The sequence below is a fragment of the Bufo bufo genome, chromosome 2, assembly GCF_905171765.1.
Source record: "Bufo bufo chromosome 2, aBufBuf1.1, whole genome shotgun sequence".
Classification (NCBI taxonomy): domain Eukaryota; kingdom Metazoa; phylum Chordata; class Amphibia; order Anura; family Bufonidae; genus Bufo; species Bufo bufo.
The window spans coordinates 430,282,036-430,307,817 of NC_053390.1; the positions used below are offsets into that span (position 1 = coordinate 430,282,036).

A 25,782-nucleotide genomic window follows, 5' to 3' on the forward strand; every position below is an offset into this window, starting at 1 on the left:
ATCCATATCGCTCGTGTGAAAGAGGCCTTATGAATTAGTCAATAGCAGTTGTAAGTATAGCGCTACAGAACTTAAAGGGAATATAGAAATAAATGGTCTTGTGGATTGAGCTAAAAGTATTCTGTGCCCATGTTGATGCCTCGTGCCTTATTTTTCATCTCAGGGTATGACTTTACATAAAAAAGCTGCAGAAGACAGACTGGCAAGTACAGGTTCGGGACAGTCATTCCTTGCCAGACAGAGACAAGCTACGAGTTCCAGAAGGTCTTATCCAGGGCATGTACAGCCAGCCACAGCGAGGTAGAAGAACCTTATACCAGGAAATCTGCACCATAACCTTGTGTTGCACATAGCTGCATTTCAGGAAATGTCACCATTGTGCTTTTACTTTGTCCGTTCTCTTTTTAATACGTTTGTCCCATTTCAGTCTTTTTCTTTGTTTATCGGTTCTAATATTCTTTTCTTTGACTTGTGCCAAACAGCTTTACACCAGAATGAAGCATAAAGCTCATGTTTTTTCCCTCTTTTGTGAGTTTTAAATAACAAACTGGCTGGTCTTTGGATGATGATTCCCATCGCTGCCATCTTGGTGGAGATCATCTTATTATGCTACATGAGTCTGGATGGACAAACCCTGGGAGGGCAATTCCTGTTAATTTTATGGACTTCCAAAATTAATGTCAGGAGGGCTTTTTTTTATATAGATAAAGCACATCCATCCATGCTGTCCCAGGCGCTGTATAGCAAGGGTTGTAGTATGCATAATAGTCTTAGGCCAAGTTCACTTCAGCATTGTGTTTTTGGATTTCTGTTCTGTCTCACAGGAACATAAAAATGGAGGGAAAAAAACCAATCTGTATTAATTCCCATTTGTTTGAATTGGGGATAGTTGTGTCACTTCGGTCAGGTTTCAGTTATTGATGGAAGAAAAAGTCTTGTACCCTTTCTCCCCTCCAAAAATAACTGGAAACTGAACATAAATGGCACTCAGCCTAAGGGTCCATTCACACGTCCGCAAGTGTTTTGCGGTCCACAAATTCCGGATCCGCAAAACACGGACACTGGCCATGTGCGTTCTGCACATGGCCGGCACTTTAATAGAAATGCCTTTTCTTGTCAGTGTCTGCGGACAAGAATAGGGCATGTTCTATTTTTTGTGTAACGGAAGTGCGAATGCGGACAGCACACTGTCTGCTGTCTGCATCTTTTTCCGGCCCTATTGAAAATGAATGAGTCCGGATCCGTTCCCAACGTGAATGGACCCTAAAGCGGATTCGTTTTTCTTATTTTTCTGTTCCATATTTCTGAGACAAATATGGAAAACGCCATGCTGATGCTAACTTGGCCTTCATGTACGTTTAGAAGAAGGAACCGAATTTCCAGGATGGTCTTGCACTGCGCCCAATGTGCTCATGCAGTGTTTTCAAAACCATTTATGGTTGTTGGCACATGATGTCTTAAATTGTTCATTTGCACATGCCCTCCTCAATGTACCTACCTGCAAGCATGTGGTCACGTTTCATAGAGATGATCTTTTGTCTTGTTAAAGGGTGATATATTAATCTGCCTGAAAGAAGCCATTTGTATGCACAGAATGTTAATCCGCATTTTCAGGAATTCTGTATATAACTCGTAGGTGCTACAATCGGCTGGGCTCCCAGGATGCACTTTGACTTGGAATGCGCTGTCTGACCACATATCCACTGTTTTTTTCTTTTAGTGGGGTTTTACATTATTTTAAATCTTACAGAAATACTATTTTAGACATTAGAGCGAATTTCAAACCAGACTGATATATTTGCATTCATTCATGATTTTAGCCGAACCTACAGAGATGAACTAGTGGGTCTTAAAGTATTCCAATCAGTTGTCTTATTCACAACATAAAATGAACAGAATTTGTGCCACTATGAATGTCGCAGGTGTATGCAGTAACTGGTCTATCATGTGGACGCTAAGGTAGCACTTTAAATTCACCTGTAAATTGACTTATATGTTGTGTTAGTGTTTATTTTTTTTATTTGCTTGTGTATGGGACTATATCTTGGGTTCTGTACATTTTAGACCACCACACGACTGTTTGGCTCCTCCAAAGTCTGAGCCATCTACCGTACTTGTGTCAGTGACATCACATATCAGAAAGAGGTCTAGGAGAGATGAGGAAACTGCCAAGTAGATTTCTTCCATTACTCTCTATAGACTTCATTGGAGACCACTAACTGAACTTGTACAGCAAGAACAGTGCCGATTATGTCCGACAGGAACCTGTTCAATCCATGTTACCCATGTCTCTGTGGATGCCCTCCTTCATATAGATTGTATTGTTGTTGGAACTCGCCAACAAAATGATAGTGTTTACGAGCATCTTTAGACTGTTTCCTAGGCGTGATGCTGAGAAGATTAAGGGTATGTCCAGATGCAGATTTCTTCCACAGATTTCTGTACGGAAGATCTGCAGCATTTTTCCGTAGCAGTAATCGTTAATTTCTAACGATAATTTGTTTTCCCTTAGTCCTACCAGTCCCCGTTGACTGGTAGGACCAGCAGAATTTTTAATGAGCCCATGCAATAAAACAATAAAACACCTAAGCATCCCCTATAAAGGAGGGAATCGCCTCCAGCCCACTGTTATAGCAAGAAAAAAACTAGCCTTACTAGGGTGGGATATTTGTGTGCTGCTGTTAGGACTAAGGGAAAACAAATTATCGTTAGGACGTAAGGGAATCGTTAATTCCTACCAGCAGCACAGAGGGGGAGGTAGCAAGAAGAACCCCTAGGGAGGGCCCTCATGCTTGGCAGAATCAAGTATAGTCTGCCCAAAGGCTGAGTATTCAGCTAATCTGGCATCCAGTCTATAATGGGAGATGAATGTTGATTCAGATCTCTAGGAGGCAGACTTGCAAATCATGTAGAGCGGAAGAAGACTCCTCTCGGCAAAAGAAGTAGCTACGGCCCTGGTAGAATGGGCCTTCACAAACCCCGGAGGGTCTAGAGATTGGGAAACAAAGGATTCCCTAATAGCCTCCTTAATCCATCGACTGATGGACGGCTTAGATGCCTTACGGCCTTTAAACAGGATTAGAAGATTTTCATCTCTCCTTGATCCGGATGCATCTCGAGACGTCCAGAGGATGTCTAACAGGTTCCTCGTGGGGGGTTTTGAAGGTGTAGAAAGAACCGGGAGGGATATACTGGAACGAAGGAACCTTAGGCCTAAAGTACAGGAGAAGTCTTAGAAGGACCCGGTCTTGCAAAAAGGGCTCATGTGCTGAGAGAGCTTGAAGCTCAGAGACCCTCTTGGCCGAAGTCACTGCAAGTTAACCCCATCTGTGCTGCTGGTAGGACGTAAGGGAAACTGGATGACATTTTTAAAAATCTTATCCACATGCTGCAGAAAGCGTCTGCACCCACTCTGTGCATAACTTGGCATGTGGGGCAGATTTAGTGTCTTTGAAGGTGGAGTTTGTCTTTTTTTAGGCCACTTGTGACCAGTTATGAAAGCTTTGCTTAAAGTTACTAAGCAGGAGGAATTAACATAAAGAATGGATTATACTGTCCTGTAACTTCATGGTGAGGGTAATAGTTAAGGTGAAGCATGCAGCTGCGAACCTATGGCTCTTCTTGTGTCTTTCTGAGTTGAAAGGTTTTATGGGCAAAAGCAACTTAAATTCACCTAAGCAGCCCCCTCCAATCCAGCACTGCTACTCCTTCATCTTCCCCAAGCTGCAACCGTGATGTCCCATATACCACCGCAGCCAATCACTAGCCTCTGTGGTGTATGTCACAAGATTGTTGAGGCCGTTGGTTGGCTGCAGTGATATATGAGATGCCACCGCTGCAGCCAACACCAACGTCACCGACTGAAAGGATGGAGCAGTGGTGCTGGATCAGAGGGGGCTCCAGAAGGTAAGTTTAAGTTGTTTTATTATTTTATGAGCCTTCCTGCTCTTTACCCATACAAACTATGCAAGTCATCGGGCCATCAAGTTTCAACAAATGCTGTAGAATAAAAAACTGCTCACCCCTTCAATCCCCTGCTGAACCAGATGTTTAGAATTGGTCCCCCATTGATCTTAGCTTGCATACGGCCAAGTGATAATGCCAGTAGTATAGCATAAATTGCTATTCGGAATTAGTGACTTTTAAAAATACCTTTATTTTGTTATAGTGTGGGTATAGGTATGTTCATACCAAAAAAGGTGTACTACAATTTCAAAAGGATTTATATATAAATTTCTTTTGACAGGGGAGTAGTGACCCCTGGTAAACACATATGCTAGTGACACAGAAAAAACTGTCAATCGATTCAGGTGGATCGAGGATCAAATTGAAAAATAGTACACGGTCTGAGGAGGGCAGGGCAGACAAGATGCTTACCCTAAAAGCCCTAAAAACTGCTCAGCCCAGGGTAACCCCCTGATGGTGGAGGTTCCCTGTCCCCGAACCTAGGACTGTCAAATCCCTAGATTAACCCTGACCAGGGAAAGATAATGGAAATACGGTGACAGTATCAAAAAATAAATGTATATATAACGGAGGGGACCGGTGGTTCAGATGACCAGGGTCACCACCCTTCCTCTCCGGAATTCAAAAATAAATACAAACAAGTGGGTGGCAGGGGGTCCAGATGCTCTGGGGATCACCATTCCACTCCAATACACAGTACGCACGTTTTAAAATATGCCCATCTTATAACACAGACCTCGACGCGTTTCACCTGTATACGAACAGGCTCATCAGGAGGTGGTTAAACATTTGGACAAAGTCCAGCAAAGATGTAGATGTGACCAATGATACAAAATTGACAATATAATTAAACCGATACTTAGCTATAGATGGTCAATGGAGGGAGCGTGGATATAGTATTACCAAGGGCAAGATAACTACATCAACACGTGATACATAGTGCTGGTGCTGGCCAAAACTCCCCCAGTAGCCTGCTTTGGGCCCAGTAGTATAGCACATGACGTCTGAGTGCTGCATCCAGTGAGTGGCCTCAGTGGTCCTACTACTGGCGTCATCATTTGCTTGATAGCTTGTAAATGAAGACCTGTGGAAGACCGCCAATGCATCAGTACTGGATCAGCAAGGGGTTAAAGGTGACTGAGCAGTGTTTTTTTATATGCCCCAAGGGGTCTGGCAACTCGCATGACACAAGCAGTGCATTAGCATAATCATTTTCTCATGCTGACAAGAATGTATTTTTAATGCAAATGTTCATTAATGGTTTTGTTATGGAAACCATGTTAATACATCCATATCCTGACCTGACATAATAGTGTATACATAGCCATTAGGCAGACCTATTGGCAACAATTAGTGTTGTCTCATGGTGGAAGAATACAGTCATTTGGGCTATTGTGAGCCCAAATTGTTGGCTAGGGTTCCAGAGTTGGAGCCTGCAGCCTTCCAGTATGTCCATCTCTTCTTTTAGTAGGGTAGGGTTGATTGTACAAGCCAAGCTTGGTTACTGCCGTCAATAAATGTTTGGTCACCTTTAGGCTTGTGGACCCTTTTTGTCAATGACGTTATCGATGGACAGTAATGAGTATTTAAAGAAGGCCTCCACCCAAACCTTACAACGTTTGTTGCAAATTTTTTGCCACTTCAATCGCCTGTACGGAATAAGCCTAAATGCTGCAATATCCAAAAGACACCGTTGGGCTCTTCCTTAAAGTTTACATAAAACCTATTCTAAATGTCCTAAAATCTATATATGTAATATACTTTCTTTTTTTTTTCCTTACGTTTTCTTTGTGACATGGGCACCTCTAGCACTTTGGAATCCGTACACTGGTACACCAACATGTCAGCGGTGTACGGATTCCACTGCGGGGCTACAGTGAGCTAGCAATGTACAGGCAGGAGCACATGTCACTGCTGCTCCTGCCTGCGCCCGCTCCGCTTGTCAAAAGCTCTGCAGAGCACATCACTGGTCTGCTATGCCAGGCTTCAGTTGAGCAGGCGCAGCCAGCAGCAGCAATGTACCTTGCCGAGCTCCTGCCTGCGCTCACTCGCTTTGCATACCTCATCGATGCAAGTACCGGTATATTATAAATATACATTTTATCACATTTAGGGTAGGTTTTAATAAAGTTTAGGTACACTTTAAGCTTTTCCCATGGATTTTATATGCCATATGTACATTTACATACCATTCTGTTACTTTCCATAGTGCTTAATTGAGTGCATGTTGTGTAAACTATAGCAGAAGTCCTTACATTACATATTAACAGTTTGTCCTGTAGAATTGGTAATCAAATTTTCTGCTCATGTTTGACGTACACCAGGTTTGTGATTGACTTTGATATGTCATTTGCATAATCTGTGGGTGGATTACTTATAGCTGTCCTAACTCTTTCTGATTATAGCTCTGCTTACATTAATACTAATATTAAAATATGTTATGCTTTGGCTAAAAGACTTATATCTATTGAGTTATGGGTTAACAGACCTTTCTTAGCCACATATGGTTATAAGCCACCTTTTTGGACAGACTGGCTTACAGTCTAGTAAGCTGAAGATGTGTTGGCAGATCAGTGGACATGTCCCTGGATACAAACATAAAGCCTTTATATGTACTTTCAACACCCAGTGCATTCATTGACTTGCATTGTTTATGGATGCATGATCAAACATTTTGAGCGCCCTGTAATGTCTTAAGAGGTTCTCCTACCATAAGAGCTCATGACCTATCCACAGGATCATTGGTTAGTATATTATTGACTGATGGGAACCCACCGGTCAGAGTGGTTATCACACATGTTCCATTCATCACTATAGAACTGCTGAAGAGAAACTACCACAGCACTGTCTTCATCAGTCCATAGAGATGAATGGAGTGGCAGCATACGTGAAGATTTCTCTGAAGATTGCAGGACCCCATTACCTTGATTGGTGGTGGTACCTGCAGTCGGGCCCCCAACAATCTGGTATTTATCACCTATCTTTATGGTGGGACAAACCTCCTTTGATGCCTGTAAGACTTAAACAGGTTACTAAAAATGTAAGGGGTTGGCCACTTTCTGGTTACTGTTGACAAGTGTGTATGTAAGATGACAATATGACATTTACTAATATAGCCTTGGTTGATATTCTGTGCTGTCTGCTATGTTTCATAAGCCATGTCCCCTCATTGGGCAAATCTTATGTGATGTCTGCATAGAGGTCCTGTCTATAATGTGGCTGCCGATGAAGCGTCATGTGGCCAGACACATCCCTCACCCTTCTCCATTCAAACTGCATCTGTGCTAAACTTCCAAGTGCAAGAGCAGATGGCATGTGCAGTGTACTTGAATGCAGGAGACTAAGGGTACTTTCACACTAGCGTTATTCTTTTCCGGTATTGAAATCCGGTAAAGGGTCTCAATACCAGTTTTGTCCTAATCCATTGTGAATGGAAAGCAATCTGTTCAGTATGCATCAGGATGTCTTCCGTTCCGTCTCTTGTACGGTATTTGACCATTTTTTTCCTGCCAAAATCCCAGAACACTACCACACTTGCCGAATCCGGAAATTGCCACATTGCCGGATCCGGTTTTCCAGTCTGCGCCAGGACATTGGAGGAGCTATTTTTGCTTTTGATCTTAAAAAAAAAAAAAAAAAAAACGTTATTCCAAATGATACCAGATGAGACGGATCCGGAAAAAACTGATTTCCGTTTGCATACAGTTTGCCGTATCCAGCAGGGAGTTCCGTTGCCGGAACTGCCTGCCGGATCCGAACAACGCTAGTTAGTGTACCTACATTTTATTGACAGGACTTATGCCCGGAAAGCACAAAAGACTTGGCCAACAACCGGGCATACTTTATGAAATATAGAAAATGCCACCAAATTTCAACTGAGACTTTATTAGTATATCATATAATCATCTTACAAACACATTGGTCAACCATAACCAGAAAGTGGCCAGACCCTGTAATAAAGCACGTATAATAGTTTAGATTTTCTGATGTGGTGTAGTTGCTGCTTCAGAACACATAAAGAGCATGTATCATGAAGAACACCCTCTAAATAAACCAGTGTGCCAAAGATTGTGCTCACTGTATGTAAGCTAGTGCCTCTGAGCCCAAATGCAAATAGGGTTAGTGTCTTCTTGTGATGTGCCAAGAAGGTCCTCTTTTCAAGGCCTCCTTCATCTTCTTACAGATGACCTAAGAGTAAAGCATCTTTTTTTGTTACAGATACCATTTACAAACTGTAAAGTTGATTCAGCAAGTGATAATATGAAAGGCTTTCTACCCGCATATAGGTTAGGACGTACAGGTGGTGCACCTCATAGTCCATCTAATCTGAGATTCTGGTTATGTGGTTGTATCCCGGTTGCGATGTAATTTAGGAACTAATCCACTAAGATTTAGCAACAAGTCATTCCTGGAAAGACTCCCTTAGTAGCGCTGTAGCAATGCATGAAATTGAATTGAATATTTGTTTTCCATCATTTATTGTGTTTCTCTAAAGATGAAAATGTACTAATGTTCTATGGCGTTGACTAAGCTAAAACCTACAATTCTAGAATATTACTCAGCCGCGTTCCATCATTGCACCCAATCCATTAGGATCCTGAATGTCTCCTATGTTCAGTTTATGCTTCTAGTGTAATTGAAACTTGTAGCATAGCACATCTCGAGAATGCTACAGATATCCAAGGACAACCATAGAACAATGAGCTCGATGCATGTTATATTCTTGGATAACTTGTGACACTCCACTAGAAAGTGCACTTTCAGCTGGGAATAAACAAAGCTGATCGTAGACCTTATAATAAAGAAAAGAGAAAAAAGTTGAAAAATACATAAAATTTTGGTATAATAAAGAAAATCCATGGTTTTATTGCAGTAGCCCCAACCTGGATAGAAAACCAGCATTTTACACATTTAACTATGAAAATATTTAAGGGCAACTGTCTGCAGATTTGTACCCATGAAACTGGCTCACAGCTGAAGCCATCTGTGTTGGTCCCATGTTCATATGTATGTGCCCGCATTGGTGAGAAAAAAGTTTTAATATATGCTAATGAGCCTCTAGGAGCAATGGGGGCTCTGCTTTCTCTGCAGCCGCCACACCTTCTGCACTTTAACAGGGCCAGGTGTGATGACGTGGCGTGCGGCAGTTGCAGAGATAGCAGAGGCTCTAGGTGAAATGGCAACGTCCCCGTTGCTTCCATAAGCAAATTTCCATATATTAAAAACAAAGCTGCCAAGTGTACATGTAACAGATTAGCCAGTTTCATTGCTACAAGTCTGCTGACAGATGCACTTTAAAGGATAACTGTCATATTTTCAGCAAAAAATCTATTTTAGCATATGTTACTGCTGCAGCAGCATTATGCATAAAGCAATCTTTAGTTTCTTCACTTACCACTGTTTTCCTTGAGTTTTCCCCTTAGTAACGGCTGTTTTGAATCCTACATTATTAGGACCTTCTCAAGATGGCTCCTCTGCCAGTTCTCTGAGGCCAAAACTGCCTTCCCTCAGGTCACATACAAACTTGCTGTAGCCAGCAGCTCCCTGCCAGCCAATCAGATTGGATTACTGAGAGACACGCCTCCTCACTCTGAAGCCTAATGCAGGCATGCAGTGTGAAGAACCGCCCCTCTGTCTTCCTAGCCGGAGACAGATGAGCCATAGCAATGGTCTTTTAAGGGAGCAGTGGAAAGGGACAGGGGTCATTAATGAAAGCTGGTATTATAAGGTAATTACAGATCTTTTGGCAATCATTGACAGACCAACTCAGGTATACATGCCTAGCTCTAATAAACTGGCAAATAAAAAAAAAAAATGACAGTTATCCTTTAAGGTGGCCATTCACACTACATGAATGTTGGCAGGACCGTGCCAACCATCTGCTCTATATGCAGGTGTCTCAACTCTCCGATGGCAGCTGTGTGGGGAAAGAAGGATCCTTTTGTTCTCATGTGGCATGCATTGGTATGAGCTGGTCAGGAGGAATAGCCGTTGCCCAAATTGATGACTATCTGAATGGCCAGCTTTACTATTTTTTACATATACAGTTGCAAGAAAAAGTATATGAACTATTTGGAATTATATGGATTTCTGCACAAATTGGTCATAAAATGTGATCTGATCTTCATCTAAGTCACAACAATAGACTATCACAGTCTGCTTAAACTAATAACACACAAAGAATTAAATGTTACCATGTTTTTATTGAACACACCATGTAAATATTCACAGTGCAGGTGGAAAAAGTATGTGAACCCTTGGATTTAATAACTGGTTGAACCTCCTTTGGCAGCAATAACTTCAACCAAATGTTTCCTGTAGTTGCAGATCATACGTGCACAACGGTCAGGAGTAATTCTTGATCATTCCTCTTTACAGAACTGTTTCAGTTCAGCAATATTCTTGGGATGTCTGGTGTGAATTGCTTTCTTGAGGTCATGCCACAGTATCTCAATCGGGTTGAGGTCAGGACTCTGACTAGGCCACTCTAGATGGCGTATTTTGTTCTGTTTAAGCCATTCTGTTGTTGATTTACTTCTATGCTTTAGGTCGTTGTCCTGTTGCAACACCCATCTTCTGTTGAGCTTCAGCTGGTGGACAGATGGCCTTAAGTTCTCCAGCAAAATGTCTTGATAAACTTGGGAATTCATTTTTCCTTCGATGATAGCAATCCGTCCAGGCCCTGACTCAGCAAAGCAGCCCCAAACCATGATGCCCCCACCACCATACTTCACAGTTGGTATGAGGTTTTGATATTGGTGTGCTGTGCCTCTTTTTCTCCACACCTAGTGTTGTGTGTTTCTTCCAAACAACTCAACTTTGGTTTCATCTGTCCACAGAATATTTTGCCAGTACTGCTGTGGAACATCCAGGTGCTTTTGTGCAAACTGTAAACGTGCAGCAATGTTTTTTTGGACAGCAGTGGCTTCCTCTATGGTATCCTCCCATGAAATCCATTCTTGTTTAGTGTTTTACGTATCGTAGATTCGCTAACAGGGATGTTATCATATGCCAGAGACTTTTGTAAGTCTTTAGCTGACACTCTAGGATTCTTCTTCACCTCATTGAGCAGTCTGCGCTGTGCTCTTGCAGTCATCTTTACAGGACGGCCACTCTTAGAGAGAGTAGCAGCAGTGCTGAACTTGTTCCATTTATAGACAATTTGTCTTACCGTGGACTGATGAACAGCAAGGCTTTTGGAGATACTTTTATAACCCTTTCCAGCTTTATGCAAGTCAACAATTCTTAATCATAGGTCTTCTGAGAGCTCTTTTGTGTGAGGCATCATTCACATCAGGCAATGCTTCTTGTGAAAAGCAAACCCAGAACTGGTGTGTGTTTTTTATAGGGCAGCTGTAACAAACACCTCCAATCTCATCTCTTTGATAGGACTCCAGTTGGCTGACACCTCACTCCAATTAGCTCTTGGAGATGTCATTAGTCTAGGGGTTCACATACTTTTTCCACCCGCACTTTGAACGTTTACATGGTGTGTTCAATAAAAACATGGTAACATTTAATTTTTTGTGTGTTATTAGTTTAAGCAGACTGTGATTGTCTATTGTTGTGACTTAGATGAAGATCAGATCACATTTTATGACCAATTTGTGCAGAAATCCATATCATTCCAAAGGGTGCACATACTTTTTCTTGCAACTGTATTTGTGTGTGTGTGTGTGTGTATGTATATATATATATATATATATATATATATATATATATATATATATATATATATATTATAATATAGTCTCCCAACCTGAAGCCCTCAGCAATACATTAATATAAAGCAAAGTTCTACACAGAATAGTCCCTGTGAAGTTTTTCTATAGAGAAATGAGAAGACGTGTATGGCTTGCATTGGGTTGAGGGTTTTAGACTACATGCTCTGCTTCACACCATTAATGTTTTCTCCTTGCTATTTATTTGCAGTGATGTCATTGCATGACCGTGGCATGATACGCCGTCAGATTTTGCATGAAAGTTTGTGTTCGGACGGCCTAACCAGCAGACTAACCATCATTAGGGGCAGTGGTCTAACCTATGCTTGCTTAATGCTTCTACTTGAAGCACTTTGCACCTTTTGTCACAGCTTGGCATCAAGGTATTGTGCTTTTCTTTCTTTATGTATCTTAAGAACAAAATGCACCTCATATGCATCAGATTCCTAGCATGTAGCCTATTACGCTACCATTTAATGCTGTTGCCTCTTCAATATAGGGGTGTATAATCATAAACTGAGCTGCTAGACGTGCTGCACCCGATATAAGCCAACACTGGTTATGGGCAAGGCTGCCTTCAAGCTTCATAACGTGGACCGCACATTTAACCACTTGTACACACTAAAATGGCAGCAAAGAAGGAGTGGCGATTGTACACGTATAGGTTTCTTGTACACTTCCTTTGTATAGACCAATGAGTACATTTTGTGAATATGACTGTTTACATTTTCATGTTCTCGTTTTCTTAAAAACAAGATTTTATTTTAAATTATATTCTACAGCTTCTTGTATCGATTTCCCAATATCCTTTCTATGGACTTCATTTGCATATACTTACTGCCTTAGCCCTTATTTAAATAAACCATGCTCGTAGGTTAATGTATTTGTACTAACACTTCTTGTATTTCTATAAATCTCTTTGTATTTAGACACAACGAGTCTCCGGCTCCAGTTTTGCCTGTTTTATTGTATAGATTAAAATGCAACTTTTTACCGCAGTATTACTTTATATAGAACATTTACTTTTTTTTTTTTTAATACTGATACCGATGCAAGCTTTAATGTGCGTTTTATTTCAGCTGTTATCAGGCTGTAAAGTATAGGAGTCCATTAAGCATGGGGGGGTTGGTGCTGATGGGATATTGTATGTACGACTTAGAAATGCAGTTCTGGTATGATTTAGTAAATTTCGCTGTTTCAAACTTAGAACTATAATCATGACATGGAGACCCTTTTATCAAAATGGCAAATTAAATTCTGAGCAACTTTTGTAATGTCGCTGCAACTTCCGTCCAATGGGAGAGGCTTGGAGCGTTGTTGTTGTACCATAGTCTGTCAAGCATGATGGATTATGTCTACCCAGCATGCACTAGTTTTCCTTTGTACTCTAGTTGCTTGCCCATTTTTGTTGTAGTTATTTGTTTTAAAATTAGAAAGTGACTATAAAAATCATATTATAATTTCTATTCATTAACATTGTGTGTACACCACATGAATGGAACTGAAGGAGAATACCCATAAGCACTGCATCTGTGGTACATAGTATAACATTTTGGAATTGACATTTTGGTGACTAGACATCGTGTATATAGGATGAATGATTACTGTCATTACGAACATAAAATGTACATTTTTCAGTCAATTCTTTCAGTGTAACCAGAAGTGTACTTTTGTTAAGGAACTTGTAAATAAACTATTTTAAATGAAATTTATTCTGTGTAATCTGTGATTCCTTTTATTGGGTCGTTCACATTGCCAAAACTGCAGAATCCACCTCCCATTGTTTTCAGGCCGTGGATAATGGCTGAAGCTAGTCCAAAAAAGGACACATACTTTCTATAAACCGCGGGTGCGTGAATGGCAGAGCAACCTCCCATCGAAAACAATGAGAGGCGGATTCTGTGCGGCCTCCCGCACCAGCATATGGTCTCACAAGGGGTCTGAGGATCTCATCTCGGTACCTAATGGCAGTCAGGCTACCTCTGGCGAGCACATGGAGGGCTGTGCGGCCCTCCAAAGAAATGTCACCCCACACCATTACTGACCCAATGCCAAACCGGTCATGCTGGAGGATGTTGCAGGCAGCAGAACGTTCTCCACGGCGTCTCAAGACTCTGTCACGTCTGTCACATGTGCTCAGTGTGAACCTGCTTTCATCTGTGAAGAGCACAGGGCGCCAGTGGCGAATTTTCCAATATCGGTGTTCTCTGGAAAATGCCAAACGTCCTGCACGGTGTTGGGCTGTAAGCACAACCCCCACCTGTGGACGTCGGGCCCTCATATCACCCTCATGGAGTCTGTTTCTGACCGTTTGAGCAGACACATGCACGTTTGTGGCCCGCTGGAGGTCATTTTGCAGGGCTCTGGCAGTGCTCCTCCTTTTCCTCCTTGCACAAAGACGGAGGTAGCGGTCCTGCTGCTGGGTTGTTGCCCTCCTACGGCCTCCTCCACGTCTCCTGATGTACTGGCCTGTCTCCTGGTAGTGCCTCCATGCTCTGGACACTACGCTGACAGACACAGCAAACCTTCCTGCCACAGCTCGCATTGATGTGCCATCCTGGATAAGCTGCACTACCTGAGCCACTTGTGTGGGTTGTAGACTCCGTCTCATGCTACCACTAGAGTGAAAGCACCGCCAGCATTCAAAAGTGACCAAAACATCAGCCAGGAAGCATAGGAACTGAGAAGTGATCTGTGGTCACCACCTGCAGAACCACTCCTTTATTGGGGGTGTCTTGCTAATTGCCTATAATTTCCACCTGTTGTCTATCCCATTTGCACAACAGCATGTAAAATTGATTGTCACTCAGTGTTGCTTCCTAAGTGGACAGTTTGATTTCACAGAAGTGTGATTGACTTGGAGTTACATTGTGTTGTTTAAGTGTTCCCTTTATTTTTTTGAGCAGTGTACTTATTCTGTAACAACACGTTATTGCCTATCCTTTGGATAGAGGATATTAGTTAGATCTGTGGGGGTTTGGCCACTGGATCCCCCCCTAGTGGGAGAACTGAGGTCCCATGTCTCGTTTTGATTGGCGCAGCCTTTGAGCATGTACGCCACGTATCCAATCAAACTACGAACACAGGACTCTGTTCTAATGATCATTTGGGATCCCAGTGGTCAGACTCCCCAACCACCCTGACAGTTATCTCCTGTCTAGTGGATAATTGGTTCTTCATGGGTGCCATGGATGCCTCTAACAGGTGTCATTACACCAGTGTTTCTCAAAAAGTGGGGCGCGCCCCCCAGGGGGGCCGCCAGGCTCCGTGAAGGGTACCTCGTTCAGGGCCGGCCTTTGGGGTGTGCGAATTTCTTCTGTATAATGCCGGCAGGCAGGCCGGGTGGCCGGCGCGTCCCTCAGTGATGTCACGTGCCTGCGCCGCCTGCTTTATGAATGAAGCAGGCGACGCAGACAAGTGACGTCACTGAGGGACGTGCTGGCCGCCCGGCCCGCCTGCCGGCATTATACAGAAGATATACGGTACTATTAGGAGTGAGGGGGGCATGTTTAATAACTTTAAACGGTGGCGGCGGGCACACGGAATCGGTGGATGGCACAGTTAAGGAGTGGGGGTCTGTGGATGGCACTGTTATGGGCTGGGGGGGCACTGTGGATGGCACTGTTATGGGGTGGGGGGTCTGTGGATGGCACATATATAACAGTGCCAGCCACAGATCCCCCTGTAACAGTGCCAGCCACAGATCCCCCCCCATAAGTGTCCGTCATCCACAGATCCCCCCCCATAAGTGTCCGTCATCCACAGATCCCCCCCATAAGTGTCCGTTATCCACAGATCCCCCCCATAAGTGTCCGTTATCCACAGATCCCCCCATAAGTGTCCGTCATCCACAGATCCCCCTATAAGTGTCCGTCATCCACAGATCTCCCCATAAGTGTCCGTCATCCACAGATCCCCCCCCATAAGTGTCCGTCATCCACAGATCCCCCCATAAGTGTCCGTCATCCACAGATCCCCCCATAAGTGTCTGTCATCCACAGATCCCCCCATAAGTGTCTGTCATCCACAGATCCCCCCATAAGTGTCCGTCATCCACAGATCCCCCCCATAAGTGTGCGTCATCCACAGATCCCCCCCATAAGTGTCCGTCATCCACAGATCCCCCCCATAAGTGTCCGTCATCCACAGATCCCCCCCATAAGTGTCCGTCATCCACAGATCCCCCCATAAGTGTCCGCCATCCACAGATCCCACCATAAGTGTGTGTCCGATCCACATTTCTTTCTTTTTTTATTCTCTTATACGTTAATAAGGATAGTGTTATGCAGAGGTGTACTTATAACAATTTTATAGACAAATTATACTATTTACAGTCGCGTGGGGGGCGCGAAATGTTTTCTTCTTCCTAGGGGGGGCATGACAGAAAATAATTGAGAAGCACTGCATTACACCAACCCCTTTTGCCTTTTTACCTTCAGGCTGGGTTTCCATGAGATGGCCAATGGTTTGAAAAATTGGTGGGTAAATAGAGGTATAACCTTCAAATTTGTGCAGCCATTGGCTGTTGTGAGTTGCTGGGGTTTCAGCAGGCCTTATCTGAACTCAGAGTAGTGAACATCAAGGTAAAAACAAGCTTTGCACATGGACACTTGAGTAATAAAAAGCTCTTTACTATCCAAAGTTTCTTCAGTTGTAATGCTGTAAGGCCGGGTTCACATCACTGTTATGTTTTCCGTACTTCTCATCCATCAGACGAACAGAAAAATAAAAAAGATTCCTTTATTTTGATCATCCAATGTGCTCATTTTGCATCTGTTTGCTCCTTTTTTTGTCAGTTCCATCAGAGATCAGTTATTTTAGAAAAATGACTTCTTCTCCTGTCTAAAATAATGGATCTCTCCGCTCAATAACTACCACATTTGCACAGGCTTTTAGCAGAGTAGAGCAACCCGATGCAGGAGCTTAAATAGCACATCGCCACGCCACTAAAGCTTTGTATAGCACGTTGGTGATGTGCTACGCCAGGCTTTAACAAAGCAGCCCTGCAGAGTACAGCACTCACCGTGGCCCCAGTGGAATCCGTACACCAGGACAAGTCTGACATGTCAGGAGTGTACAGATTCCAAAGCACCTTAACTTCGGGTGCCTATTTTGCTAGAAAAAATAAAGTATATTAGAAATATTCCTGTAAAATAGGTTTATGTAAAAGTTTAGGGACACATTAATTGAAAATTAGCTTAGAAAATACAGAAAAAAAATCTAACCGGTGATGTGAGGCCAAACTGATGCATAGTGGCATTGTGTATTTACTTTATTTTCACACTTACACACTCCTCCAGAAACTTTGGAACCAATTCTTTACATTTCTGTACTGAAACTTCATACAGATAAGATAAACTGTGAACAAGATGTGCTAATCTGACGCCCACTGGGTGAGAATCTACATTGGCGTGCAAACGTTTCGGCACTCCTGGTCATAATTATTGTTACTATGAACAGTTAAGCAAGTTGAAGATGAAATGATCTCCACAAGGCATATAGTTAAAATGAAACATTCTCTTTGTATTTTAAGCCAAAAATATTTTTTATTTACATCTTTTACATTTTAAAAATAACAAAAAAAATAAAAAGGGTTTGAAGCAAATCTTTGACCACCTTACATGGTTAGTACCTGGTAGCACCCCCTTTGGCAAGTATCACAGCTTATAATTGCTTCTTGTAGCCAGCCAAGAGCCTTTCAGTTCTGGTTTGAGGGATTGTTATCCATTCTTTTTTGCAAGTCTTACACTTCTGTGACATTCTTGGACCTTCTTGCATGCACTGCTCTTTTGAGGTCTATCCACATATTTTCAATGATGTTCAGATCAGGGGAATGTGATGGCCATGGTAACACTTTCATCTACCTTTTTTGAGCTAGTCCATTGTGGATTTTGAGGTGTGTTTAGGATCATTATCCATTTGAAGCCATCCTTTTTTTCAACTTCAGTTGTTTTTTTTTTTACAGGTGGTGTTATGTTTACTCCCAGAATTTGCTGGAATTTCATTTAATCAATTCTTCCCTCTACCTGTAAAATGTTCCCCGTGCTGTTGGCTGCAACACAACTCCAAAGCATAATTGATCCACACCCATGCTTTATGGTTGGAGAGGGTTTTCATGAAGTTGTGCCTTTTTTTCTCAAAACATACCTTTGCTCATCAGGCCAAAGAGTTCTATTTTAACCACATCTGTCCACTGGTCTTGTTTACAAAAAGGATCAGACTTCTTTAGATGTTCTTGTGCAAACTTCTGACACTGAATTTCATGGTGAGGATGCAGGAGGAGGCAGGTTTTCTTCAGATTTTTCCATGAAGGCCATATTTCTTCAGGTGTTGCTGAACAGTAGAACAATGTACCTCAACTCCAGAGTCTAAATCTTCCTGAAGGTCTTTTGTAGTCAAGCGGGGGTTCTGATTTGCCTTTCTAGCAATCATACAAGCAGCTGTTTCTTAAATTTTTCTTGGTCTTCCATACCTTTTCTTGACCTCCACTGTTCCTGTTAACTGCCATTTCGAAATGAGGATATGGCAACCTGAAAACACTTTGCTATCTTATTATAGCCTTCTCCTGCTTTGTGAGCCTCAACCATTTTCATTTTCAGAGTGTTAGGCAGCTGCTTAGAAGAACCCATGGCTGCAGTTTTTTTTGGGACAAGGTTAGAGGAGTCTGGGTGTTTATAAAGCTTTGAAATTTGCATCACCTGCACTTTACTAATGATGATTGTGAACAAGCCTTAGCCCTAACAGGCTATTTAAGGTTTTTTTTATGAGATTTTAATACTGATGACCTATGTCCAGGATAGGTCATCTGTATCTGAAAGGTGGGGGTCCGACACCTGGGACACCCCCACACCACCACCACTGATCAACTATTCGAGAAGGCAGTAGTGCCTCAGCTAGGCCAGCAATGACACATTCATCGGTCAGGTGGCCTAGGTGCAGCTTAGCCCCATAGAAGTGATTGGGGCTGAGCTGTGATACCAAGCATAGCTGCTATGCAATGTATAGTGCTGTGCTTTGTAAGTAGGGAGAAGGCAGCAGCGCTCACAGCTGATCAGATGGGGTTTCAGGGGTCATCATCAGTTATAAAAACCCTTTTAAGGTCTGACACCTCGGTCAAAGTTATCTCAGCACTCAAATATCCTTGTGTTCCCATACTTTTGCAAGGTACTCTTTGTACAAAACTAAAATAATACACTGATATTGCTTAAAATGTTGAAAAGTGTGTTTCACCTTTAACTTTATGCCTTTTGGAGATCATTTCATATATTTAACTTGCGGATTGGGGTGGTACTATCTGTCCTTGGGGAGAGAGAACCTTAATTGGAATGAGGAGACTTATAGGCCATACATGCTCCTGGGAAGAAAGGGATGCAAATGAGCTCTTAACAAGATCTGACTCTAATGCCACCAGAAGTAAGGCAGCTATCCTAAAAGTCAATGTTTGACCCTTTAAATAGGCCTTTGAGACATGACTTGGATATTAAATGAGCCAGCACCTCATCTGCAGACAGCAGTTTTGGGGTGATTGCACCTCATCAGTGCAGAGCAGAGAGTACTGGCTTAACTGGGTGGGAGGTCTAAGTCAGGATCTTCACCTTGCTTAACTGTTCACTGTAATAGTAATATTGTCTGGGGATGCCCAAACATTTACATGCCAGTGTAATTAAGTATTTTATCAATGTGTAATCTCTCTTCCTGTTTATGGATGATCGAAGGGATGTGCATAATCACCCTATGAACCTGAGCAAGCTCCCCCTTTGACAGTTGCCAATAGCATTGACGATACTGTAGCAAACAATGCAGAAAGGAAGCCGTCTGAACGCTATACAACTCAAGGTCTGGGCTCTTCTGTCCTTGCATGGACATGTGAATTTCATTTTTATTAGAGGTGGGACGACGAATCCGTCTAATCTTGCTGGATTCGAAGGATTTGTGGACTCGAATCCCGACCTCATTTACAAAATTCGAATCCAACGAATCCTGGGACAGCGATACAGATGCCTTGCCTGTGCTGCAGCAGGAGAGGGAGATGAGTGTCTGCTGGGACTCGAATCCACGACCTTCTGTATCAGAGGCAAGGCACTTACCCACACAGCTATAAGAGCTGCATAGCCACTGACTGAAAAAATATGAGCTCAGCTCTGCTACATCTATATATTGAAGTATTACTGTACAGTAGATAGAGATATAGCAGGGCTGAGTGTGCTGGGGCAGCTGTCATATATAAAGATATAGCAGAGCTGAGTGTGCTGGGGCAGCTGTCATGTGTATAGATGTAGCAGAGCTGGGTGTGCTGGGGCAGCTCTTATGTGTATAGATGTAGCAGAGCAGCGTGTGCTAGGGCAGCTATCATATATAGCGATATAGCAGAGCTGAGTGTGCTGGGGCAGCTATCATATATAGCAGAGCTGAGTGCTGGGGCAGCTGTCATGTGTATAGATGTAGCAGAGCTGGGTATGCTGGGGCAGCTGTTATGTGTATAGATGTAGCAGTGCTGAGTGTGCTGGGGCAGCTGTCATATAGAGATATAGCAGAGCTGAGTGTGCTGGGGCAGCTGTCGTGTATAGATGTACACTGGCTATCAAAACTTTAACAGTCTACAGTAGAAGTCTCATATTTTTTCAGGCAGTGGCTATGCAGCTCTTATAGCTGTGTGGTTAAGTGCCTTGCCTCTGATACAGAAGGTCGTGGGTTCGAGTCCCAGCAGAAACTTTTCTGAAATACCCAAGCACTGACTCCATAAATGGACATACAGCGCGGGACACAGACCGGAAGAGGCCTGCATCGCATCGCTGACGTGGAGGTAAGTATAAGTGTTTATTTTTAATACCAGACTGTTATTGCCACATGAGGGGGGGACAGAAGGCACTTTATACTGGCACATTGGGAGGGGGGGAGATGGCACTGATACTGGCACATTGGGGGGGAGGGCACTATGATACTGGCACATTGGGGGGGGGAGATGGCACTATGATACTGGCACATGGGGGGGGGGCACTATGATACCGGCACATTGGGGGGAGATGGCACTATGATACTGGCACATGGGGGGGGTTTGGCACTATGATACTGGCACATGGGGTGGGAGGGGGGTGGGAAGGAGAGAGGCACTTGATACTGGCACATTGGGAGGGGGGAGATGGCACTATGATACTGGTACAATGGGGCGGGAGATGGCACTATGATACTGGCACATGGGGGGGAGGAGAGAGGCAAAATACTGGCACATATGGGGGGAGATGGCACTATGATACTGGCACATGGGGAGGTGGGTGGGAAGGAGAGGCACTTGATACTGGCACATTAGGGGGGGGAGATGGCACATAGGGGGGAAGGAGAGAGGCACTTGATACTGGCACTTAGGGGGGGGGGCGCGAGATGGCACTATGATACTGGGACATGGGGGGGGGAGAGAGAGGCACTTGATACTGGCACATGGGGGGGGTTCGCACTTGATACTGGCACATGGGGGGGCATCTATGGGGACACTTACTGGCACATTATTGGGGGGCATTATGGGGGTCCCTTTTTACTGGCACATTATTGGGGGACACTATGGGGGCATCTACAGAGGCCACAAAGAAGGGGTATTTTATATGGGGGGGCTCTGTGTGGTACTAGTATTATCCGGGGGTTTATTGGTTTCTGCAGTATTGTATTGAAGAGCACAGTGGCACAGTATTGTGGTAGGATGATTTGTCCAAAAGATGCGAGAATGATCGAAAAGTAGTTAACTAAGATATTTTTTTTGTCAAACTGCTGAGACGAAAAATGGCTGAAAACTGGAGGTCTGATCTGAAGGTCTGAAAGGAGAAGATAAGGAAAGAGAACATCTACTTCAAAGAGACATCACTGGATGTAAGAGGTATGTGTGCTGTATTAGGCCTCAAGCACACGACCGTTGTTTGGGTCCGCATCCGAGCCGCCGTTTTGGCGGCTCGGATGCGGACCCATTCACTTCAATGGGGCCGCAAAAGATACGGACAGCACTCCGTGTGCTGTCCGCATCTGTGGCTCCGTTCCGCGGCCCCGCTAAAAAAAATAACATGTCCTATTCTTGTCCGCGCTTTGCAGACAAGAATAGGCATTTATATTGCCGACGCCCGATCCGTTCCGCAAATTGCGGAAGGCAACACGGGCGGCTTCCGTCTTTTGCGGATCCGGTCGTGTGCATGAGGCCTTATATGGTGGTGTTTTGCGTAAAAAGTCATTTTTATGTCAGAAAGATGTGACTTTTTGTCATAAAGTTGCATATATGAAAATAAAACCAACTTGTCGAGGGAACAAGTGATAGGTAAGTATTAAAACAGGATGCGTTTATTTTTATCTAATAGAAATGAGCTAAACAGCAAGTCTTTGTCAGTAAACTGACATCCAACAAAAACAAAACAATGAAAAAAACATCCCGAGACAAAAGTCGCAATTTAACCCTGGAAATGTCGCAAGGAAAGGAAATGCTGAAATGGCACATTTGGCATATAAATGTTGCAAATCAAGAGAAATAGGCGAATAATCAAGTTTATATTTTTTAAAAAGTTACATTTTAAAAGTAGTGTGCGCCTTTTGATATATGATGTGAAACAAATCACCACTTTCTAGGATGTCCTCCATGACAGCACCACATGGAGAATGTCTCCCCGCCCACTATTGGGACAGGAAACAGACAGAGGTTAAAAGTTACCCCCCACCCCACACACAGAAGTGTTTTTTCCTGTCCCAATAATGGACGGGGCAGAGATGAGGTCTCTGGAATTTTTTGGGACCTGGGCGGAGTCCAGGATCGGGGGGCATGTTCCTCTCCTTCCTCCTTTAGACGCCCTGCTAAAACCTCCTAAACTGGGGGTCCCTTAGCCTCCCAGCCCTTCTGATACCTGTCGGCCATGTGGCTGAATTCCAGGTTGGAATATACTGCCGCGGGCGGGGGATTGGTAGCCGCAAACCCGGTGGGGCTCTGGGCTCCAGACTTGCTCCTCTTGATTGCGCCGCAATCGCTGGAGGCCGCAGGTGTCAGAAGCGAAGCGTGTCTGACGTCACTTCCGCCGAAGTAAGGGCAACCGGAAGTAAGATGGCGGCATCCATAGTGGATTCCTTCAGTGGTTGGAGCGCATGTGCGTTCCACACAGACGTCCGGAAACAAGATTGCTGCGCCCTACAGCAGTTCTCATGGCTTGGGATGCTTGAGGCCTGGCTTACCGGCCTTGTGTCCCATCCGGTTGACTCTCTTAAGCCTCATGCAGACGTCCGTGGAACATGGTCTGTGAGATTCCGGACTGGCATTGCAGGAGCGCACGGCGTCATAGCAACCAATGACACAGTGCGCTCCTGCAATGCCAGTCCGGTATCTCACGGATCATGTTCCACGGATGTCTGTATGAGGCTTTAGGATGAGTCCCGGAAAAGAAGAGGAGGAGCATCGCAGCAACAGGAGGAGTAAGTGCCAAGGGCATTTAAACCTGAAGGGGGTTAGCAACAGGCTCCTTACAGATGGATTCCCCCATTAGGAGAGAGCAGTCCCCAGAGCCTCCTGTCCAGGGTCATTTGAGTAGGAAAACCAGACTTTGGTTTTAAGGGGAAAAAATAAATGTTTTCCTAAAAAAAATTGCTCGTCATGTTTCCTAGGGGGAAAAAGAGACTACTCATAAGGTGGAACCTAAAAGGAAGCCTAAAAGATGTGGTACTTGCAACAAAAGGCTTCAAGATACATACGCAAAAAAAATTATGTGCGGATTGTATCAATAAAATAATGAAAGAAGAACAGCCTTCTCTCTTAATGGACCTTAGAGCATCTGTGACATCCCTTGTACCCCCTCCTGTTATCGGTCATACCCCGAGAACTAAGGGACCTAGAGAGGTCTTAGATTCCGACTCAGAGGATGTGGAGGTACAATATACTCAGTCGGACGATGGGGATGAAGAAAAATTAGATTCTTTATCCTCCACATCTTATGATGAACAGCGGAAATACTGCTTCTCATTAGATGATATGGACTCTCTTCTTACTGCCATTCGGGAAACTATGGACATAGAAGACGAACAACAAAAAAGATCCTTTCAGGACGAAATGTTTGCAGGCTTAATAGCAAAAAAGAGAGATTTTCCCTGTAAATTCTAGTCTAAAACAAATGATTATAGAAGAATGGGAAGATGTGGAAAAGAGACTCTTTATTCCCAGGGAATTTAAGAATCGCCTAGCCTTTGATAAAGAGGAGACAAAATTGTGGGAGGAAATCCCTAAAATATATACTCCTGTGGCCAGGGTGGCTAGAAAAACGGCTTTTCCTTTTGAGGATTCATCTCAGCTAAAAGAACAAATGGATCGTAAAGCAGACGGTCTCTTGAGAAAAAAGTGGGAGACATCAGCAAGGTGTCGGTGGAAAGGTCCATGCTTTTGTGGTTGTCCCAGTTGGAAAACCATTTAAAAATTGGGACTCCCAGGGAGGATATACTGGAATCTATTCCTCTCCTTAAAATGACGACTGCACTCGTAGCAGATTCATCGGCAGAGTCAGTCAGGTTTGCGGCAAAAAAACTGAGCACTTCTGAATACGGCAAGAAGAGCCTTATGGTTAAAAAATTGGTCGGGCTACCTAGCATCTAAAAAGAAATTATGCGCGATTCCTTTCTCAGGGTGTTATGTTTTCGGCCCAGTATTAGATAATATCCTTGAAAAAGCCTCAGACAAGAAGAAAGGCTTTCCGGAAGGAAAGCCCAAGAAAAATAGAAATCGTAAAAAGTTTCAGCAAAAAAATAAAACATACAAGGACAAGGGAAAATCGGGAAGATGGTCCTATCAGAAAGAAGGAAAAGTTTTTTTTTACTTAACCCCAACAACTCCCAGAACAAACAATGACGCCAGGCTGGTGGGAGGAAGACTAAAATTCTTTCTCCCAGTATGGCGCCAGATAACTCAAAACTCGTGGGTGCTTCAAATGATACAAGAAAGCTACAGAATAGAATTTTTGTCAGTTCCTCAACAAAAATATGTGCTGACTTGATACGGAGAAAATACAACTCAAAGAAAGCTGATAGAAGACATTACAAAATAAAAAAATCTGGGTGCGGTGATTCAGGTCCCAAAACATCATGAAGGAGAGGGGTATTACTCAAGACTGTTTCTTGTAAGAAAACCGGATAGTTCGTTTAGAACCATAACATTTTTGAACAGATCAATAAAATATCGGCGCTTCAAGATGGAGTCTATCAGATCGACCACACCTCTAATTCCTCCAGGAGTGGTAATATGCACCCTAGAGCTGAAGGATGCATATTACCATGTGCCAATTCACCCAGATCACCAGAAATACTTAAGATTTGCGATAAGGGAAGAAGGAGGAGTAAATCATTATTAATTCCAATGTCTTCCACTCGGAATATCATCGGCCCCTCGGGTATTCACAAAATTAATAATAGAGATCATGGCTTTTCCCTGGATAAAGGGAATAAAAATTGTACCATATCTGGATGACTTTCTTCTAATCGTAGACTTAGTGCAGATGTTAATCGATCAGACTCAGACTGTGATCTCTCTCCTGCAAGACCTAGGTTAGATCCTAAATTGGGAAAAATCCGACCTGACACCCGATACCAGGAAAATTTTCTTACGAACTGTACTAGACTTGAGATTGCAAAAATCCTTCCTTCCGTACAAAAGACAGCAACATCTGATAGAAAAAATTGTGTTTTCAAAAGAAATCAGTTTGTACGATCAGAGAGGCAATGAGCATCCTAGGCCTGATGACAGCTTCTATCATGACTTTCCAACAGGATTTTCTCTAGGGCAGAGGGAAAAATCTTATCAATTTCAGCGGTTCACCTAAAAGGGTCAAAAAAAACAATCAGCAGATTTCCTCAGCAGGCATTACCTAGACCCAAGTGAGTGGTCCCTAAACAAACAGATTTTCCGGGATTTGACCTCGAAGTGGGGATATCCCGAAATAGACCATTTTGCCACACGGAAAAATGCTCAAACAAATTCCTTCTTCTCCCAGGATCCAGCAGACCATCTGACTGCGGTAGATGCCTTGTCCCAGCGATAGAATATGAAGCTGGCTTATGCTTTCCCCCCCCCCCCCTTCCCTCTAATTCCGGCTATTCT

General features: G+C 43.4%; 1 protein-coding gene across 4 annotated transcripts in view; it reads left to right on the forward strand.

Moving 5' to 3' along the window:
• Positions 1 to 13,395, forward strand: part of HOOK3 (hook microtubule tethering protein 3) — a 117,607-nt gene extending 104,212 nt beyond the window's left edge. For 2 of the 4 annotated variants that reach the window (XM_040417396.1, XM_040417398.1), the window contains 2 exons: positions 164 to 300; positions 11,899 to 13,395. In XM_040417396.1, coding sequence (XP_040273330.1) covers positions 164 to 300; positions 11,899 to 11,914 — 153 coding nt within the window. In that variant the 3' untranslated portion in view covers positions 11,915 to 13,395. Of the gene's footprint in view, positions 1 to 163; positions 815 to 11,898 lie in introns of those variants that run through there. The other 2 variants (XM_040417397.1, XM_040417399.1) reach the window with 2 other exon arrangements.
• Positions 13,396 to 25,782: the final 12,387 nt, after the last annotated feature.